The sequence below is a fragment of the Talaromyces amestolkiae genome, assembly GCF_001896365.1.
Source record: "Talaromyces amestolkiae strain CIB chromosome Unknown scaffold26.1, whole genome shotgun sequence".
NCBI classification, from domain to species: domain Eukaryota; kingdom Fungi; phylum Ascomycota; class Eurotiomycetes; order Eurotiales; family Trichocomaceae; genus Talaromyces; species Talaromyces amestolkiae.
The window spans coordinates 78,391-97,355 of NW_024468062.1; the positions used below are offsets into that span (position 1 = coordinate 78,391).

The 18,965-nt window shown below is 47.9% G+C and overlaps 6 protein-coding genes across 6 annotated transcripts; 5 read left to right on the forward strand and 1 right to left on the reverse strand.

The window, feature by feature from the left end:
- Window positions 1–139: 139 nt before the first annotated feature.
- BHQ10_009680 (uncharacterized protein) lies at window positions 140–5,610 on the forward strand (the record flags this gene model as incomplete). Its single annotated transcript, XM_040882622.1, has 2 exons — window positions 140–3,246; window positions 3,309–5,610. The coding sequence occupies 2 exons, from the start codon at window positions 140–142 to the stop codon at window positions 5,608–5,610; spliced, it is 5,409 nt and encodes a 1,802-aa protein (XP_040738182.1).
- Window positions 5,611–6,557: 947 nt separating this feature from the next.
- On the forward strand, window positions 6,558–9,500 carry BHQ10_009681 (uncharacterized protein; the record flags this gene model as incomplete). The annotated part of the gene is made up of 4 exons (XM_040882623.1): window positions 6,558–6,595; window positions 6,650–7,077; window positions 8,475–8,654; window positions 8,707–9,500. The coding sequence occupies 4 exons, from the start codon at window positions 6,558–6,560 to the stop codon at window positions 9,498–9,500; spliced, it is 1,440 nt and encodes a 479-aa protein (XP_040738183.1).
- A 715-nt stretch (window positions 9,501–10,215) lies between these two features.
- BHQ10_009682 (uncharacterized protein) lies at window positions 10,216–11,654 on the forward strand (the record flags this gene model as incomplete). The annotated part of the gene is made up of 2 exons (XM_040882624.1): window positions 10,216–11,305; window positions 11,353–11,654. 2 exons carry the CDS (start codon window positions 10,216–10,218, stop codon window positions 11,652–11,654), a joined length of 1,392 nt encoding a protein of 463 aa, XP_040738184.1.
- A 368-nt stretch (window positions 11,655–12,022) lies between these two features.
- Window positions 12,023–13,276, reverse strand: BHQ10_009683 (uncharacterized protein; the record flags this gene model as incomplete). Its single annotated transcript, XM_040882625.1, has 3 exons — window positions 12,023–12,319; window positions 12,383–13,056; window positions 13,129–13,276. 3 exons carry the CDS (start codon window positions 13,274–13,276, stop codon window positions 12,023–12,025), a joined length of 1,119 nt encoding a protein of 372 aa, XP_040738185.1.
- Window positions 13,277–14,597: 1,321 nt separating this feature from the next.
- BHQ10_009684 (uncharacterized protein) lies at window positions 14,598–15,512 on the forward strand (the record flags this gene model as incomplete). Its single annotated transcript, XM_040882626.1, has 3 exons — window positions 14,598–14,651; window positions 14,729–15,377; window positions 15,430–15,512. 3 exons carry the CDS (start codon window positions 14,598–14,600, stop codon window positions 15,510–15,512), a joined length of 786 nt encoding a protein of 261 aa, XP_040738186.1.
- A 1,282-nt stretch (window positions 15,513–16,794) lies between these two features.
- BHQ10_009685 (uncharacterized protein) lies at window positions 16,795–18,639 on the forward strand (the record flags this gene model as incomplete). The annotated part of the gene is made up of 1 exon (XM_040882627.1): window positions 16,795–18,639. The coding sequence occupies one exon, from the start codon at window positions 16,795–16,797 to the stop codon at window positions 18,637–18,639; it is 1,845 nt and encodes a 614-aa protein (XP_040738187.1).
- Window positions 18,640–18,965: the final 326 nt, after the last annotated feature.

Genomic DNA, 18,965 nt, shown 5'->3' on the forward strand with positions numbered 1-18,965 from the left:
TGACTATCCATTTGAGCGCCACTGGAACCCCGTGATCACGAATTTTCAACGCGAAGAGCTTAATTCAACTTATCGTCCTCATCCTCCCATCCATCCATCTTCTCAATGTCAAGCACGTTGTCAAGCTCGCTTTCTGGCCATGGATCACGGTCAGGAAGATCCTTACGACTGGTCAGTCGACCAAGTGGTACATTACCTCTGTCGCAATGAATCTACTCCGTGGTCAGTTTCGAAGCACCCCAGTCCTCTGCCAGACCGGCAGTCATTAGAAATTGCGATTCGCGAACATGGCATCACTGGGGAGGTATTACTTGAGGGACATCTTGAAGACTTTCTACGAAACAGCCTGAAGTTAAAAGAGGGACCTTTCTATACAGTGAACAAAGCGATTCAATATGCTCAGCGACAGTCTCGAAAGTATCAGGCTCAGCAGACCCAAGAACGTTCGCAGCTCGCTTCCACAATGTACCCGATAATGATGAACAATGGCAGAGCTTGGCCGAATCACTTCAACGCACCTTGGATGTTCAGTCCTATACCAACTMCCCCGGCCGCGGCCGCCGCTCAGATACCGCAAATCACTGCTGCCTATATTCCTCCTACGTCTTCAAACGATAGCGACAAGCTAGCGAACCAACAGTTCCTTTCCGTTGTACAGGCCCCGCAACCTTCGTCGTCTCCTCAAATAGCTGAACTTGACGATGTCGAATTACCCGATACTCCCACTGGAAATGGTAAAAACCCATCTAGCTCGGGTACCCGACTCGCTACACCGACGTCTCCGAACATACGTCCGAACGAAGCTTCTCATATTGATGAACGTGGTCGAAAGCGAAGAAGACTTGACCTTACGGTCGTTGAATCTTCAACTACATTACCAACAAAACGGCCCGCTGAAACCCAAACCCCAGGCCCATGGTACTTAGGGCCTACGAAAATCGATGCTGCGAGTGTCTTTTATCCAATCACCTCCGATTCGAACGAAGATGAAGATGACTGGTTCATTTCCTCCTCCGGACACTCTTCTGGTCAAAGACTATTCGTTAAACGAAAAATGCATATTTTTTTCCGTAAAAAAGTCATTGACTTACCTTCGCACAATGGCGCCCGTCGTTATGCAATGTTCCCCTATGATGAGGATGAGGTCAACAACAGCAAGCCCCGATACTATACACTCTACACCTCGCACAAAGGTAGAACCGATGTCAGCATGAAATCAACAGCTGAAAATACCGAAGAATTGCCAGCAGTCTTACATCAGGCTCCGCGCCACAAAGTGGAAAGCCCTTATGACTTGTTGCTGAAGAAGTATCCACCCAAAGAAGAATCAGACTCATATCCTCTCTTTGGCGAGTCTGGCTCAGAAGGTGCTTATGACTCTGAAACTTGGGCCGAAATAGAAGACGAAAAAGAGGGTGCATCGAAACCATGCACATTCCTGTCAAGTCACGAGATAGATGCCATCATCGATGAACGCATTTATCATTACGAGGAATTATGGAAAGCCAATTATTTATCAAGACTGGAATCCAAAGCGCACAAATTATGGTTAGACGCAACCAGAAAGAAATGCCGGAACTTACAAATCAAAGATGCATTGGACAATATTCAACGCCTCAAATCACGCTTGGGGAAATTGAGGAAAGCACTACATGATGATGAATGGACGAAACTGCCTTCGTTAAGAACCCAGTGCGAAGTTCTAGAGCAAACAATCTTTGAGATTGAAACACAGAAGCATCGCGTTGCCGTATTGGAATCACCCCAGTGTCCTCCAAAGCGTTCCTCGCTACCCCGTCCGGCACCACAGCCCAAAAATAAGGTGATTCCGCCACTGACCGATGAAGAGTCGCTCGGCTTTGAGTCTGATGGTTCCCTGAGAAACTTCATCGTGGAAGATATGGATGTCGACGTGCCCGGTGGCCCCAGCAATGCTTTGCCTCAAAGCCACATTAACAGCAAACCTCCAGTCATGCCCAACGTCAAAAGCACTCAGGAAAGGTATACTAGTCCTATCAAAATTAGCGACTCTCCTGTTCGAGAAGTTACACCTCAGAATAACGTTCTTCGCAATGATGGTTCCGCAGCTGATCCTGGCTCTGAGGCAATTGCTCAGCCTCGCTGCGGCTTTTACTATTCATCCGACAGCAACTCAGATAGTGAATATGAGCCGCCCGAACCAGTCCCAGGTATTGTTGGTAGAAAGAGCGAAATTATCGATTTGACGGTGAGCCCAGCCAAATCCGATATTTCCTCCGCGCGTGGCACACGCTCTGCAGAAACTGAAAATTTCTCCACGCCTATCATGCATTCTGCAAAAATCGAAACTCGCCAGGAAGTTAGCGACGATGTGATGGTGGTTATTCCCCCTCCGCAAAAATTCTATTCAGTCCCGAAAACTGCACCGAGACCAAACCCAAAGCTTGATAGACGGAACGATGCCAGAAACAGAAATAGAGCAACTCCCCCCCAGACATTTCTTGAAAATCCCGGGCAAATTCTAGACAAAATGGTTTCGAAGCTTTCCAAAGATGAACAAACAAGAGTGCTCCATTGGCTTTCCTCATGTTCCGCCGACAGACAAATCAGGCATCGTATCAAGATGGGGTTACATGCTCTTCGCAAAGACACACGTAGCTTTAAAGACATGGGGCCTGAGGATAGTAAATCTTTACTACAAGCCACAACCTTCTACATCGCTTGGGTCAATCGTCAGATTATAAAGAAAGATGGCATTGATAAAACGGCCATTGCCCGAGCTGTTGCTGATATCGAGCGTCAGGGAGCTGCATTTAGCGATGATTTTATCAAATTCTTATCACATTTGCGCCAGCTACTACAAAAGCATACTACAGAACCTACCACTTTAAGCACAGGGGATTCCGATGATGATGAGCTTATCGATTCTCTTGATACGCCTCATAACAAGAGAAAGAGACGAGTCAAAGAAGATCAAGCAGTGAAAAGCGGGCAGGTGGCAGCTAGGCAGCGTGTCGAAAATCAAGAACGACAACGAAGAAATCTTGAAGAACGCCTAAAACGAATTGGAGTCAGCAATAGCGACGCAGAGCACCAGGCTGTCAGCTTCGAACAACCAACAGTCTTTCTCCATCCTCATATTGGCCAATGCGTGAAGCCCCATCAGCTCGCTGGTATTCAATTCATGTGGCGAGAATTGATACAGAATGAGAAACGTGATGGCTGTCTTCTAGCACACACTATGGGCTTGGGGAAGACGATGCAAGTGTAAGTGGCTTATAGTACTTTGAACAAATCCATTATTGTTTGCTAACCTTTTCTATTACCAGAATTTCATTGTTGGTCACAATTGCCGCTGCTGCGAATTCTCCTGATGAGGATATCAGCAAGCAAGTCCCGAAGTTTTTCCACCGTTCACAGACACTCATTTTATGCCCTCCGTCGTTGATTGATAATTGGTACGAAGAGTTTCTTATGTGGACACCCAAAGATCATGCCTTGGGCCCGATCAGGAAAGTTGCTCCTTCGGATCCTTTAGAGCGAAGGATGTCCACAGTCGAGTCTTGGGATGCGGAAGGGGGTATATTGATTCTGAGTTATTCCCTTTTCCGCAATTGGGTAGCACCCGAGTTGCAGAAGAAATCAAAAACCGCACCTGAAATGCATTTTCCTACCAAGCTTAAAGACCAGTTGTTGAAGGGACCGAGGATTATTGTTGCAGATGAGGCGCATCAGATGAAAAACAAAGACTCACAGCTCGGTCAAGCGGCAGCAATGCTAGAATCCAGAAGCCGTATTGCGCTTACAGGATCTCCACTTGCCAACAACCTCTTGGATTATTATTCTATGGTAAATTGGATTTCCCCCAAATATCTGGATGAACTCGCTGTTTTTAAGGCAAAGTACCTTGAGCCGATTGAGCAAGGACTTTTCTTTGACAGTACATATCAGGAGCAGCGGAGGTCCCTCAAAAAACTTCAAGTTCTGAAGCAGATTTTGACACCCAAGATCAACCGGGCAGACATCTCGGTGCTAGAGGGCAGTCTCCCAAGTAAGACCGAATTCGTCATCACTGTTCCACTCACTGAACTGCAGAAGAGAGCATACAATCATTATGTGACTTCCCTTACGGACGGCAAGATGGGCACACAGGTCTCATCCACTAATTTCTTGGACTGGCTCGCTGTTTTGGGTCTATGCTGCAACCACCCAGCTTGCTTTGCCAATAAACTTGCAGAAAGAGCCGAAGATCATGCAACAAAACCCACAAGTGAAGAACCCATCGACCCAGATACTTGCCCGGCCGATGTGCCGTTAGAGCAACTCGGCTTCAATGAAGCTATGTGGGCTTCTCAGAAGCAACTCCTTTCAAGTTTCCCTAACTTAGAAGATCCCAAGCACTCTCACCGAACAGAGATCTTTAAGAAAATCGTTGAGGAATCAGTTCGTGTGGGAGACAAGATTCTCTGCTTCTCGCTAAGTATTCCGACGTTAGATTATCTTGAAACACTTTTGCGCTCGTCCGGGGTCCATTTCAGCAGACTAGATGGTAAAACCGCTGTCAAAAGCCGCCAGGAAGCCGTCAAAGACTTTAACAACCGGGACGACATCAAAGTATATCTCATATCGACACGGGCAGGTGGGCTCGGGTTGAACATTACTGGTGCGAATCGCGTGATCATATTTGATTTCAGTTTCAACCCTACTTGGGAAGAGCAGGCGGTCGGTCGAGCTTATCGCCTTGGTCAAAAGAAGCCTGTTTACATCTATCGTTTCCTTTCAGGCGGAACCTATGAAGAAGTGGTACACAACAAGTCCATTTTCAAGACCCAACTGGCAATGCGTGTGGTCGACAAGAAGAACGTCGAGCGGTCAGCCACGAAGTCACTTGGGGAATACTTGTTTCCTGTCAAGGACGTCAAAAGGGAGGACTTGTCAGAGTATATCGGTCGTGATCGCCAAGTTCTGGACAAGATACTTTTAGATAAAGAATCGGCGTCTTCGAGCATCCTCAATATTGCACTCACGGAAACCTTCCGTCGAGAGAACAACGAAATGCTCACAGAGGATGAGAAGAAGGAGATGGAACAGGAGCTTGAACTGGAGTTACTGAGAATGTCAGACCCAGCTGCTTACGAGAGGAAATTGGTAGACTTGAGTCATCGGCCGGAGCCGACCCTGGTATACCCCAGCACAAACTACAATACGTCCGGTTTCAACGGTGCTCCTCTTCCTCCTCTTCCCCCAGCTCGCCCTTCCGTTCATCACTCTTTTCCGGTTCAAGCTCAAACACCCACCACACCATCTCCTCAGACCGCGAGAAGCTTTTTCAATCTTCCGCCATGGGCTACCACTAGTACGCCAACACCTGTTCCTCAGTCCAAGTTCGCCCAAGAGTCTAGACCCACACAGCTGCCTCCACGTCCCGATGTCATATCTGCATCGACGGTCAATCGGGATCCACCCGAAAGCGCTGCCCAGGCTATATTGAGGTCGTTTACTACATCGTCGGGCGTGACCAATCATCAGAAAAACGACATTCCGTCGCCTCGGTCAGCGACCGAACAACCATCTGGATTACCGGAAAATGTGACTGCGGAGTTGTTGACTGCTCGCTTAAGTGCGAATTAAAGCGATGCGGCTCAGCAATGGCTCGCTTTATTTGCATATGAATCGTTTCTATCCAAGATAGACTCACGACGTTACGAATTTATTCTCTTTGTCTTTCCAATATCGGTGTCAATCATTGCATTTCAGTGGGAAGGGCTCGCGTATCCATCTTTGTTTCTCTGTACTTTATACTATATCCTCTTTCATTTCTTTTCATGGCGTTTTATCCATCAGCAGCGTGAACGGTATCGGTCTCTGGGTTTAAATCCATGATTCATCTTCTTGCATGTACAACATTGGGGGTAAAGGGCGAAACTCGATTTGATAAGCGAGTTCAAATTGCATTAGTGCTTTCTACAGATACCAAAAATCATCTTGATCTTTCACAAAGAGTATTATTAAGATATTCTCATCTTCCAAATCGTTCGGGCATCGAAGTAGCCCTCAACCCTCGTCGACTGCCATGGTTTGCTCGTCTGAAGTCACGGGGCATTGTTTTTGTTAATATTGATGAGTGAGTGTCTATCTAATGAGGAGGGGCATATATGATCATCTGAGGCAATCCTGACATATATGTCTGAGGGCCTTCCTTGTTCTCTTTACACTCTTCAGTCCACTGATATCCCAAACCATCTCTGAGCAACTGGTCATGTGTCTATGGGAGACCACTTGTTGACTGGGCAAACCTATACTGACAAAAGAGGAAGGCGGAGGCCTTTCCTTCCTGTCAACATCTTCTCACCCACCTTCTCATTCTCTGTCTCTCTCTCTCTCTCTCTCTCTCTCTCTCTCACACACACACTCAAAATCTTCTACTACTTTGTATCGGTTGACAGTCAAGTATTCCTCACTTTTACAATATCTACGCCAGAAGCATCGACCCGTTCGTGGTCCTGTCTATTTATTGCAATCCAATTTCCCATTCTACCAAGTGCGTCCCCTCGAAACACATGAACACGGCTGCCACGATGTCTGACGATACGAATCGATGGGAAGACTTTATTGAGTGAGTTAAAGAGTCATCAACAAATCCTAGAGTAATAACTAACTAAGAGTCTAGAGCCATGCAGAGCAATGAGGTTCGCGTGGTAGTGGGAGAGAGGAAGAAAGTTTTCTCCGTGCCCAGAGACCTGTTCTCCAAGTCCTCATCCGAGTTCGAGTTTACGTGCATTCGCGAAAAGCCTGAGATTGAACTCCCTGACGTCAACCCTGCTACGTTCGGTTCATTCCTAGTGTGGCTACACTCGTGGCTCCCGAATGGAATCGTTGACGACAAGGCCGAAACGGTCGACCTTGCGATTCTCGCTGAAAAATATGAAATATCCGCATTATTGCTTCAGTGCTTGCATGTATTGAAAGAGACTTGGGTGTACCATACAACTGGTAATTCATCGCAAAAATGGATCGTTAAACGACGCAAAGCAGCATCTCCTCAGATCATCCGCCGCATCTTCGAAAAGACAAAGAAACCTCAGCACTTCGTGATATGTGCGCTTCGTTCCTCGGTGGATATCTTTACTCTAAGAAGTGGTGCTCGGTCTCGATAAAGGAGTATGAAAAAGTATTTGGTGACCTCCCCGAACTAGGATGGAGAGTTTCCAGCAATCAAGTTCAGTATCGCGATAACGCTTGGCATGGAATTCCCTGGGATTATCAAAATGTCTACGGCCGCGAATATGAAGCTAGGGTCGGTCAGAAAACAGAGTCTGTCAAGCTAGAATCAATTATGCTCGTTGATCCATGATCAGAATTATTCCATTGAGCCGTCCATCACTGTGATTTTGTAGAACTGTTGGAAGCTATAACATGCAAGACAGCAGGAATTGAAGCCGTGATACTGTTCTATTTCCTGTAAGGTCGCGATCGTAGCGTAAGACATCCAGGTATAGGTGCTTTTGCAACCTGAATTATTGTGGACATGCAAATTCAGGAACAACGGTATCTAAGTCTAATTCCAGGATCTCATTGCTGTCGTGGTAGAATGTGTAGAGGATGAAGTTGATAGACGTGGAGCTGTCCGAGCTAATAGCTTTGGCGAATCACAATACATTATATGAACCCACCTTCAAAACATCGATCACCTGGGCTTCATCTCATGAACACTTAGACAGAGCTTCACACATCTTCTCTCAACGCCTTCTTTCCTGTTCATTTTTTTATGCAATATAGCCCCCAGAATGAAGCGAAGAGTAACGTATATTACTGCGGCATACGCCGAGTTCGATCCTTCCAAACAAGCAATCCTGAGCAAGGACACTTTGACGATCCGAGGTCTAGACGCAGCCAAAGAAGAGCGGTTTACTTTCACTCCAACGGAGCTTCCAACGGAGGTGAGTATCAATATATTTCACTTACTTACGAGTGAACAAAGCTGACAATCGTTTGCACCTTGGTGAAAGTAGCTTCTAGACACTTTACATAATACCCTCGAACTGCACGTACGATGGAGCTCCGCACGAAATTACGACTCTGTGGCGCCGTTTTTGGCTCGCACATCACCGGGCTTACATGTATATCATGTGTCATCAGACAACGAGACGTCAAGCGAGGACGCGTGCGTGCAGATGATCTCATTTCTTCTATGCCCAATGCTTACTTCAATTTGAATGACAGGGATCGAATATGCGCGCTCATTAAGAAACTTTTCGGAGACGATATCAAATGTGTGTCACGAGAAGATTCATTCTCACAATCGCCGAATGTGATAGAGTCGATATCAGCTCAGCCAGCTCAATTCCATCATAACCTACCCTCGATCGACCACTTTGTCGCATTCCTTCGGTCCATTGCTTGCGACTTAGCGGATGTACAATGCGCCGACTCTATATCATATGCTTCCTTAGCAGACTCCGTCGCCATTGATTATGACGCTACAACTGATACAGTCACTCTATCTACATTCTGGTCCCAGCCGCACTCCGAAGCTGCCTGGACGGAAGATGTAGGTATAGTCGGATCGAGTGTGAAAGTCGAAGTCGGTATACTTTCAAATGAGAAGGCTATAGACCCCGAGGATCTATCGCTAGGAGGATATTTGGCCGTGGTGGGACAAGATACCAAACTGAGTACGTGTGCCGTGAACTTTATTGTGCATGCTGGGCTAATTCGATCATGAAGAACCAACGTTATTTTCGTTTCCATCGCGACATCATATTCTTCCAGACCATGCGAACTATGTGTCGACATTCGAGACGCCAACTGGATTGCATCCCACCATAAAGATATCGATATCCCCTTCGGCTTTAATTCAGCCATCGGCTCCAATAGGCGCGACGTGCGCTCTCCATACGTATATGACACTGCCTTCGACGATATTTGCAGACAAATATCAACTGTCTACAAAAGATTCGTTGTTTCTGGAATCGCACAATCTCAAAGGATTGCGAGCTGTTTCGGGCGAGACGGATCTAGAGGCACCTGACTGGGTTCTTCCAGCTTGGGGATCCAATCTGCTCATTGAAATTGCGACACCTACGGATAGCCAGGCTGTACAAAATGGCAATTGGAATGTCACAATTCCACTGCATTTACGGTATCTTAAGCCTACTGAAAGCGGACACCAGTCGACTTCCATCCCCTGGCCGATTGTATTCTGGGCCTGCACTGCAGAGAATACAGAGATGGGAATCAATCCATTTGACAGAGTCGATCTCGGCTACGACAAGCTGTTCCCAGCCAAGACGTTTTTCTATCATCTCCATCCGGAGAGCGACGGAGCGCTCATGCAAGAGATACAGGTTCCAGTGCTGCGGGCAGATACTGAGGGCGGACGATTGTTTGGCGATGCGACATCTCAAGTAGAGATTGGAACTGTTGCGGCTGTAGTGATAGGGTTCACCTGGGTTTTATGGAAGTTGATATCTGGTCTAAGGTCTAGCCCGAAGGATTCGGATGAGAAGAAGAAGCAATAAGCATTGGCTACTCGAGGAATAGTCACTATGGCAATATGCTGACCGCCTGATCGGCACAGCTGCAAGATGGGGAGCGGTCAATTGTGTAGCCTCAATAAGAAGTCAAGAAGCATCAGTGCCTGATGCGTATCTCGCGCTATCACAGTGCGTAAGATAATGAGTCACGATCCTCCTAAATCGGCGTAATCCTGGGCACGTGATTGGCCCAACCCACCAGCCCGAGTGACGCCAGAGCGGTGAACCACACTAGCGTCACGTTATCGCCGGCTCCCTCTCAAAAGCTGCGAAAATCTTCTTCTCTCTCCTCTCCTGCTCTTCCCTTTCTCTATCCGTAACTTTCAATCCCAATCCACATCAAAACAATCGCCCTTACCACATCCTCAATTGACATCGGTCAATCCACCCTTTTTGAAATCATTCTCTTCGACTCCGCCAGTACTGGTGAGAACATAGCAACCGCGCTTATGCGTGTATTCGTCTCCACTTTCACTTCTCAGGTATGTCTTTCTCCGGTCGTCAAAGGACTGTTTCAACTCAGTAGCTAATTATATTTGTAGGACTACATTTCGGGTATGCATGCTCAAGTCGTGTTTGAGATCTTATCTTGGATCTTATCATGTTGCCAGCCATTAACCATTATTAGATCACCTCTGGAAAGCTCGTATCAATTAATCATCGTCGTCTACCGTCTAAAATCACCCCATCATCTATCATCATGTTCGCTCAACTTTTCCGTTCGACGACTCTCCGAGCCACCCCGGTCGCCTCTGTAAAGGCAAGCCTTCCCCAGGTGCGGTCCATGGCCACCGTTGACCGCCGACGCTTTGAACCGGCTACCTTTACGATCCGAAATGGCCCTGTCTTCCACGGCAAGTCCTTTGGAGCTAACTCAAACATCTCCGGTGAAGCCGTTTTCACCACTTCCTTGGTCGGATACCCCGAGTCTCTGACTGACCCTTCTTACCGCGGCCAAATTTTGGTCTTCACACAACCTTTGATCGGTAACTATGGTGTGCCATCAGCCGAAAAAGACACCAATGGCTTGTTGAAGTACTTTGAGTCTCCCAACTTGCAGGCTGCAGGTGTTGTCGTTGCCGATGTTGCTGAGCAGTACAGTCACTGGACTGCTGTTGAGAGCCTGGGAGAATGGTGTGCTCGCGAGGGTGTCCCTGCCATCTCAGGAGTTGACACCCGTGCTATTGTGACATTCTTGCGTGAGCAGGGTTCTTCTCTTGCTCGTATCACTGTTGGCGAAGAGTACGATGCAGATGAGGACGAGGCTTTTGTCGACCCTGAACAGATCAACCTGGTCCGTCAGGTCAGCACCAAGGCTCCCTTCCACGTCAGTGCTGCCAACCCTGAATGTCACGTTGCCTTGATCGATTGTGGTGTCAAGGAGAACATTCTCCGCAGCCTCGTTGGCCGTGGTGCGAGTGTCACTGTCTTCCCATTCGACTACCCCATCCACAAGGTGGCTCATCACTTTGATGGCGTCTTCATCTCCAACGGACCTGGTGACCCAACTCACTGCCAGGAGACTGTCCACCATCTGCGAAAGCTGATTGAGACTTCTCAAATACCTATTATGGGAATTTGCATGGGACATCAATTGCTTGCTCTTGCTGCCGGCGCCCGTACCGTCAAACTCAAGTATGGTAACCGTGCTCACAACATTCCGGCGCTTGACCTTACCACTGGTCGCTGCCACATCACCAGTCAGAACCACGGTTATGCTGTGGATGCCGATACTTTGCCCAGCGACTGGAAGCCTTACTTTGTCAACCTCAACGATTCCAGCAACGAGGGTGAGTCTTTTTAACCACTTCAAAGATTTCAGTACTGACTGTCTTAGGTATGATTCACAAATCTCGCCCAATTTTCAGCGCCCAGTTCCACCCTGAAGCCAAGGGTGGCCCATTGGACTCTTCCTATTTGTTTGACATCTATCTTGACAGTGTGAACAAGTACAAGCAGAGCCAAAGCGTTTTCCAGCCCACCCGGGAAAGCCGCCCCAGTCCCTTGTTGGTCGATCTGTTGCCCAAGGAACGTGTTGGTGTTGCGCCTACCACGGGTGCATTGAACGTCGCTCGCACTCCAGCTGCACCTGCACCTGTTTCACAGCATGCTCCTGCCGCTGCTGTTGCTGCTGCTTAGGATTTTGGTTGCGTTCTGGTTTCGTTCAAGGTCACGGAGTTTGTCCATATTGTTTATGTTTAGGATGCTGGGTCACAAGGCAAATTGGAAATATTATATTCGTTTACAGAAGTTTATATCAATTGGAAAGTTGATCAACTTGATTTATTTATCGTAGCCAAAACACATGGATACAATTCAATTCAACATCTGCTGAATCGAAGATTAGTACGTTGGTAAATAAAAAACAAACCACAAATCCGCTCATGAACGCCTCAGAAATCCAACGCCTATGTATATGCTTAAAAAAAACCGAAAAACAAAACCTCATAACCCATCATAACCGTCGTAACATCCTCCCCTCATAGAAATAGTAAGATGTGAGGCGATCAAGGCAAAACATCCCTCAAAACTTCCTTCTGCTCCGCTGTCAAAGTCGTCGGAAACTTGACATTCACTCTGACCACCATATCGCCTCTGTCAGTTGGGTTCTTCGAAATCGGCATACCCAATCCTGGAAATCGTTCTTCATAACCGGGTTGTGTGGGACCGGGCTTTGAGACCCGAATCGATTTTCCGTCGATGGTTTTCACGATGCGTTCCCAGCCTGTTAGGGCTTCTTTGAGGGTTAGGTCGACTGTTGTTATGAGGTGGTCGCCGCTGCGTTTGAGGGTTGGATGCTCTTTCTATGAATAGTTAGCCTGTTTTCAGATACATACTTGATTAAATAAGGGGTGTTTGGTGCATACCTCTGTAACGACAAGATGAACATCTTGACGCCCACCTTCCTCCTGGTCTCCGACACCTTTATATTTCAACTTTGATCCTGTGCGCAGACCGGGTTTGATCTTTGCTTCGAGGGTGATGTCCTGTACAGTCCGCTTGCCGCTGGCGTCGAACGTCTTGCTCTTGGTCGTGACCTTTTTCGTTGTACCATTGAAGATCTCTTCCAGCGTCAGATTGAGAGGCTTTTCGACAACCTGCGGTTCGGGTGTAGGGGCACGACGAGCAGCCCCGAATGTAGCGCCTGGTCCTCCTCCAGCAGAAGCTCTTGCTCCTCGAGCACCACCACCTAGTCCAGCACCCAAAAACTCGGCGAAAATGTCGTTATCATCGCCAAAGCCCATACCACCACCACCACTCTTGGCGAAGTTTTTGAAAATGTCCTCCGGATTGCTGAAGTTGAATGAACTCGTGCCTCCTGGTCCCCCCGTTGAGAAGCGGTATGTGCGTGTACCGCCTGCTCCGGGAGCACCACCGCCCATATTGGCGAAGTTGAAGCCGCCTGGCATTCCGCCTGGTCCGGCTCCTGCTCCAGCAGCGGAGGGCGGAGGGCCGCCGCGGAGGAGATACTCGAGACCGAATTGGTCGTATGTTTTACGTTTTTCAGGGTCAGAGAGGACTTCATAGGCTTGTGAGACCTCTATGAAACGTTAGCATTCTATACAGAGATGTAGATGAAGAAAGAGGAGGAAAGGAAGGGGGAGGAGGTTACCTTTGAATTTCTCAGCGGCCTTTGGATTATCCTTATTCTTGTCGGGGTGGTGCTTCAGTGCAGCCTTCCTGTATGCTTTCTTGATCTCATCTTGGGTGGCATCCGGCTTGATGCTCAGGGCATCGTAAAGTTTTGTTTCTGCAACCATGTTGTATGCCGTGTAATCGATTCAAATTGGTTGCTTGGATCCGGTTGGAGAGGTTAAAGGATATCGAATAAATATGGACCGTCAAATGAATACAAGCGTGGCGTGGATGGAGATCATCACCCCACTACTACTATACAAATGAGACGAGTCGAAGACAGTAGAAGATTCCGTGGAGGTGATTGGGGAATAGCTAATCAATTGACTTTGCTGCTAAAGTCGTGCGAAGTGGGAGATATTTAGAGAAAAGAAAAAAAGTGGAAGAAGTAATGGCGGTGGAGGTCAAATTCATATGATGACGTTTAAGCCTGGGCTTAGGGTCACGTTGGGCCTCATGTGCCTCGAATGTTCGAGAACATTCTATGCTGTGACCAGGAGGAGTTGGACAGCTCTCACCACCACAGGAAAATGAATATATATCCAAGATAATGCCTTATAATATTAGTTTTCAGCATAAGGGCAATTCGTAGGATATGTTCGTTATTTTATGTTGTGTCGTGGTATATAGTCCATCAGATCCATGACAGCGGGAGAGTGGGGTGTGACGTCGACTCCATCGTGACTCTCCATGTACTCCAAAGTGACCTCCAATATTCAATATTATTGCTTCATTAAAATGTATATGTTATTATCCAGCTGGATATATTGGGGTATATGACATGCGTCCTATTTGTTAAGTATTAATTGGAAAAATACTGGCTATCATTTGCCTCAGGCGACAATGTGGCGTTTCCTTTTCGCAGTGATGTACACTCAGTCCATAGTTAGGGATTGATTGATGCAGTTGTGAAGCTCTTTCAAAATAGATTTGATAGTGTTATTGCTTCCTACAATCATATGTCAAAAGGAAAACTTGTGAAAGGGTTGCAGCTTGTCTATCTAATCCATCAAAGTATCAAAGTGATCTCGTGCTCAATCTGCTCCGAGTCTGTCTGCTGGTGGTCATTGTATATATAGAAAGAGAGTGAGAGCTCAATGAAGTCCGTTTCGATTCACCCACTTTTAATTGGAAATATCACTTCAATTTGCCCATTCGAAACGGTAGAATATCGGCTCAGTTGTATTTGATAGATTCAACAATGTTGAATGTGATAGCCCGGCGATTTCGGCGTTGGCGGTAGACTGGCGGATACTGTCGGCCACTCGGCTATAGAATTGCGGCCTCAGGCACCCATAATCCGCCAAAGCTGCCGATTCCGTCGCTGCTCATTTACTTCTTTGATCCTACATGCCCTCTCGCAACCACCATTGTCTAGCTACGATACTGACAGGGCCCTCTTTGAAGAGCGTTGTCGATTCCCGCGACGAGTGTTAATCATCAACAATGGCGAGCGGGTTGAGGATTCTGGTCCCCGTTAAGCGGGTGATTGATTATGCCGTATGTTCAATACACCCGTGGACGCTTTTATACCTACCTCACCTCGACATGAGCTACAATTCTAACAATTTCCATAGGTCAAACCGCGCATCAACAAGACACAAACAGGCGTCGAAACCACCGGCGTAAAACACTCGCTCAACCCCTTCGATGAAATCGGTGTCGAGGAAGCAGTCCGTCTCCGCGAGAGAAAAGGCCCATTGAAAGTCGAAAACATCCTTGCTCTATCCGCCGGTGGTGCCAAATGCGCCGACACGCTCCGCACAGCTATGGCCATGGGCGCCGACAAGGCCTTGCACGTTGACGTCCCCGAGTCCGCCGACGGTGGCCCCGAGCCCTTGACGATCGCAAAGCTACTGCAGGGCGTCGTGCAAAAAGAAAATATCAACATGGTCTTGCTGGGTAAACAGGCTATTGACGGCGACCAGGGACAGACGGGACAGATGTTGGCGGGACTGTTGGGCTGGTCGCAGGCGACTCAGGCCAGTAAAGTGGATATCAAGGATGAGAGCGGTACTGTGGAAGTTACCCGTGAAGTCGACGGCGGTGTCGAGACGTTGAGGGCTAAATTGCCGATTGTTATTACTACCGACCTCCGACTGAACGAGCCTCGTTATGCCAGTTTGCCCAACATCATGAAGGCCAAGAAGAAGCCCTTCGAGAAGAAGACGCTGGCGGATTTTGGAGTTGAGGATAAGCGACGACTCAAGACTGTCAAGGTCACTGGTAAGCCGGACTCTTTTTCGTTCCCTATCGCAAGCTGTGCTGACTGTTGTAGAACCACCCCCAAGACAAGGCGGCGGCAAAGTGGAGGATGTCGATGGACTCGTTTCCAAGCTGAAGGAACTTGGCGCTCTATAAATGAACCTTGAATGATAGACGATGATTTTGATGTACAATTACAAAACCGCTTGTATATCTCTACATAAACAGCAAGAGGCAAGAGCTAGCCGCGTATCCGTATATAGACGGCCCAATGCGGAAGGAGCGACTGCCGCCTCAGTACCTGCCCCAAACGATGACTATTCCTTTTAACTCCTCCTGTGCTCGAGGAGTCTGATATATTGCAATACCCCTGAGATCCAATAGGCACTAATATATGTACGTACTAAAATAGAAAATAGTGCCATGGCTGGATCTTGTCGCATTCTGTGCTGTCGATAAAGCCGCTCATGCATCGTCGCATGCGATAGATCGCGCATTTTGTTCTTGCGTCTGACACATCCCCGCTAGTCGCCAGTGTGCTTCAATAGTCAATTCTTCAGGGCAACTATTACATGAATCCCTTATTCTGTATTATCAGTCATGGCCATCGGACTCGCGTCTTTCTCGGAGAAACAGGGAAGCTCGGAAGAAGACGTCCATTGATCTGACCTACGATGGAGTAGAAGGCAGGTTCCACCACACGTCACCCGAGGGGCAATGACATCGTCGAGCCATGCAGCAATGCTCCGTCTGATTGATCACATCGCCTGCGCCACCCGGTTAACTTACTAGCATGAACCATGACCTTCATCAGCTCTGGGCTGTTAACTAAGTTACTGAGCAGACGGGGGCCTTAATAATAGCTGTACTCGTACGACGCCTACTGACCATTCCGGCTCAGCCGGCCAGACGCAACCGTTAGGCATGGTCGTTCCTGCCATTTAAAATCGGACGTGGTTCGCATTTCTACAAAATATTTATCTCTTTGTATTGCCACTTGTTCCTGAGATTACTTGTTGCTGAAGCGGAGTGCTATGTAAGTCTATACTTCGACTCTGATATCTGAATACATCGATCGTCTGGTCGCAACTCCATTTTCAGACGAATCAGTGAAGTTGATTGTGGTAGCGACGTTTCCGATTTCGTATTACATGGTGATTTGTAAGTCACCATCTATGCACATTCCATGCCTACCCAACCGCTCACTGGACCGCAAAGGCTAACACCGGGGGCGCATTCTTCAGGCTGCATTCCCGCGCACCAGAATCAGACGGCTTTCGCGCGGTGACTCAATATATCTGGCCTAGTTTGAGGTTGGTTTTTTTTTCTCTTCGAATCTCTGCCAGTTTCATTGTATTTGCGCGAGGGTACTACCTTGTCGCTTTGCGGCACCTTGCTGATGGCGTCGAATATGGATTATCAGACCGGTTCATACGCTATGTCGCAACGAAACTCGTGGAAAGACTACTCGAAAAAGGGCCTCGGCTTCGGAAAGAAGGGCTTCGACAAAGCATGGCAGGCTCTCGACAAACTAGGTGCCCCCGTTAATCGGCTTTCGAACCGGGTCGGCGCAGAGGCATTCTGGCCTACAACACTAGACAAAGAGAGCGACAAGGCAGCTCGTATCCTGAGAAGCTTCTGCAAAGATGGCTTCTATGATCAAATTGACGCCGATGCCGCGGCCAAAGCTACGCAGGAGAAAGAGCTTGCCGATTCGAACAAAAAGATTGATCGACCAAACGGCAAGCAACGAGTGTTGGTGAAAATCCCGACGGAAGTCATCAAGAAAGCAAAGGGTATAGCCATCTTTACGACCATGCGCACTGGTCTTTGGTTCAGCGGTGCTGGCGGCAGTGGAGTCTTGATGGCTCGCATCCCAGAAACTGGAGAATGGAGTCCGCCTTCCGGAATCCTACTACACACTGCGGCTATTGGATTCCTGGTTGGTGTTGACATCTACGACTGCGTCGTTATTATAAATACATACGAGGCTCTTGAAGGGTTCAAGAAATTACGAGCGACCCTTGGTGGTGAGCTTAGCGCAACAGCCGGTCCCGTCGGAGCTGGTGGCATTCTCGACAGCGAAGTCCATAAACGACAAGCACCCATATGGACCTACATGAAGAGCCGTGGTCTATATGCAGGTGTTCAGGTTGACGGGACGATCATTGTCGAAAGAACAGATGAGAATGCTCGCTTCTACGGACGGAAAATATCCGCTCATGAGATTCTGTCCGGCAAAGTCACACATCCACCCGAGACTATTCGAACTCTGATGCGGACACTCAAAGCCGCGCAAGGTGATCAGGACGTGAGCGAAAGCGAGCTACCACCCGCTGGAGAGGCCCCCGCTGATCACATCATTATCAACGAGAACGATGGTTTTGGTGTTCCGGCGGCCGATGATCCTGACCCATATGGAGTGCGTGCCTTGGAAGACCAAGGCATGTTCATTCGCGAAGCGGGAACGCACAACCGTCCAAGTCAAGAGGTCTTTGAATTCCGCCCTAGTCCTTCAAGTCCAATTTATAACTCATTTGTTAGACAAAGCATTGATTCGTCACCACGACAGAGTTGGCGGGCCAGTATGCAAAGCACAAAGAGCTATGTTAGTGTAGATAGGGGGACCCAAACAGAAGATGTCCAGCCACGCTCAATTAGTGTTGCCTCGTCTCGCAGTCTTCGAGAGACAGCGGAGTCACCCGTCGAGAACCCGTGGGATACGCCTGATACATCGGAAGACCACGATGTTACGTCTGATAGCAATGGCGATTTCGAGATTCACGACGCAAGCACCACAGTTGCAAAGCCTGAGCCTGCTCGTTCAGTGATATCGACCACTTCGGATGAGAGTCCTTCGGCTGCAAACTTTTCACGCCCACGTTTAGTCACAATTCCGAAAAGAGTTCCGCCTGCGCTTCCGCCACGCAATCCTGTGCGCAGACGTGGATCACAATCCACTCAGGGATCAGTCGTCGCTGGTCCTACATCTCCATCTGCCTCCACACACGGCGAATCAGCTGCCATTGATTCCGCATCTGATGGCGAAAAGACTGGTGTCGAGAAAGCAGCAGAGGATCTAAAAGAACCGCACGTCGATGCTACCGCTCCTGAAACTGTGGAAAAGGATGAATTCCATTCAACCTCGACTTCACCAACGGAAGAGTTTAAACCTCTTGAACTGAAGGATGAGGCACAAGATGAGACGAAAGAAGAGGTGAAAGAGGAGGCAAAAGAAGAGGCAAAAAAGGATTTTAAACCACAGGCGGAAGTAGCGACATAATCTAAGCTGTGGTTAATGAAACTACTTTCGGCAAGGCGTTCTCATTACGGGGTTGGTCATCTATGTTTCGGTATCCTGTGTCTTAAAGGTTCTTGTGTTTTACATGTGTGATATCCCAATTCGTCGCGATGGATCTACTATTATTATCATCTTTAATGTTTTTTTCAAGGGGTCGGTTGCATTGCATGTGTACGTGCGCATGTTTGACGAAGCATTGACTTGATTTATATACTCTTTTTACATTGATATTACATAGTATACGCAGGAATGATGATTTGACATACCATGATGGCCCCCCCTATGACTCTCATGGAAATATTTAGTAG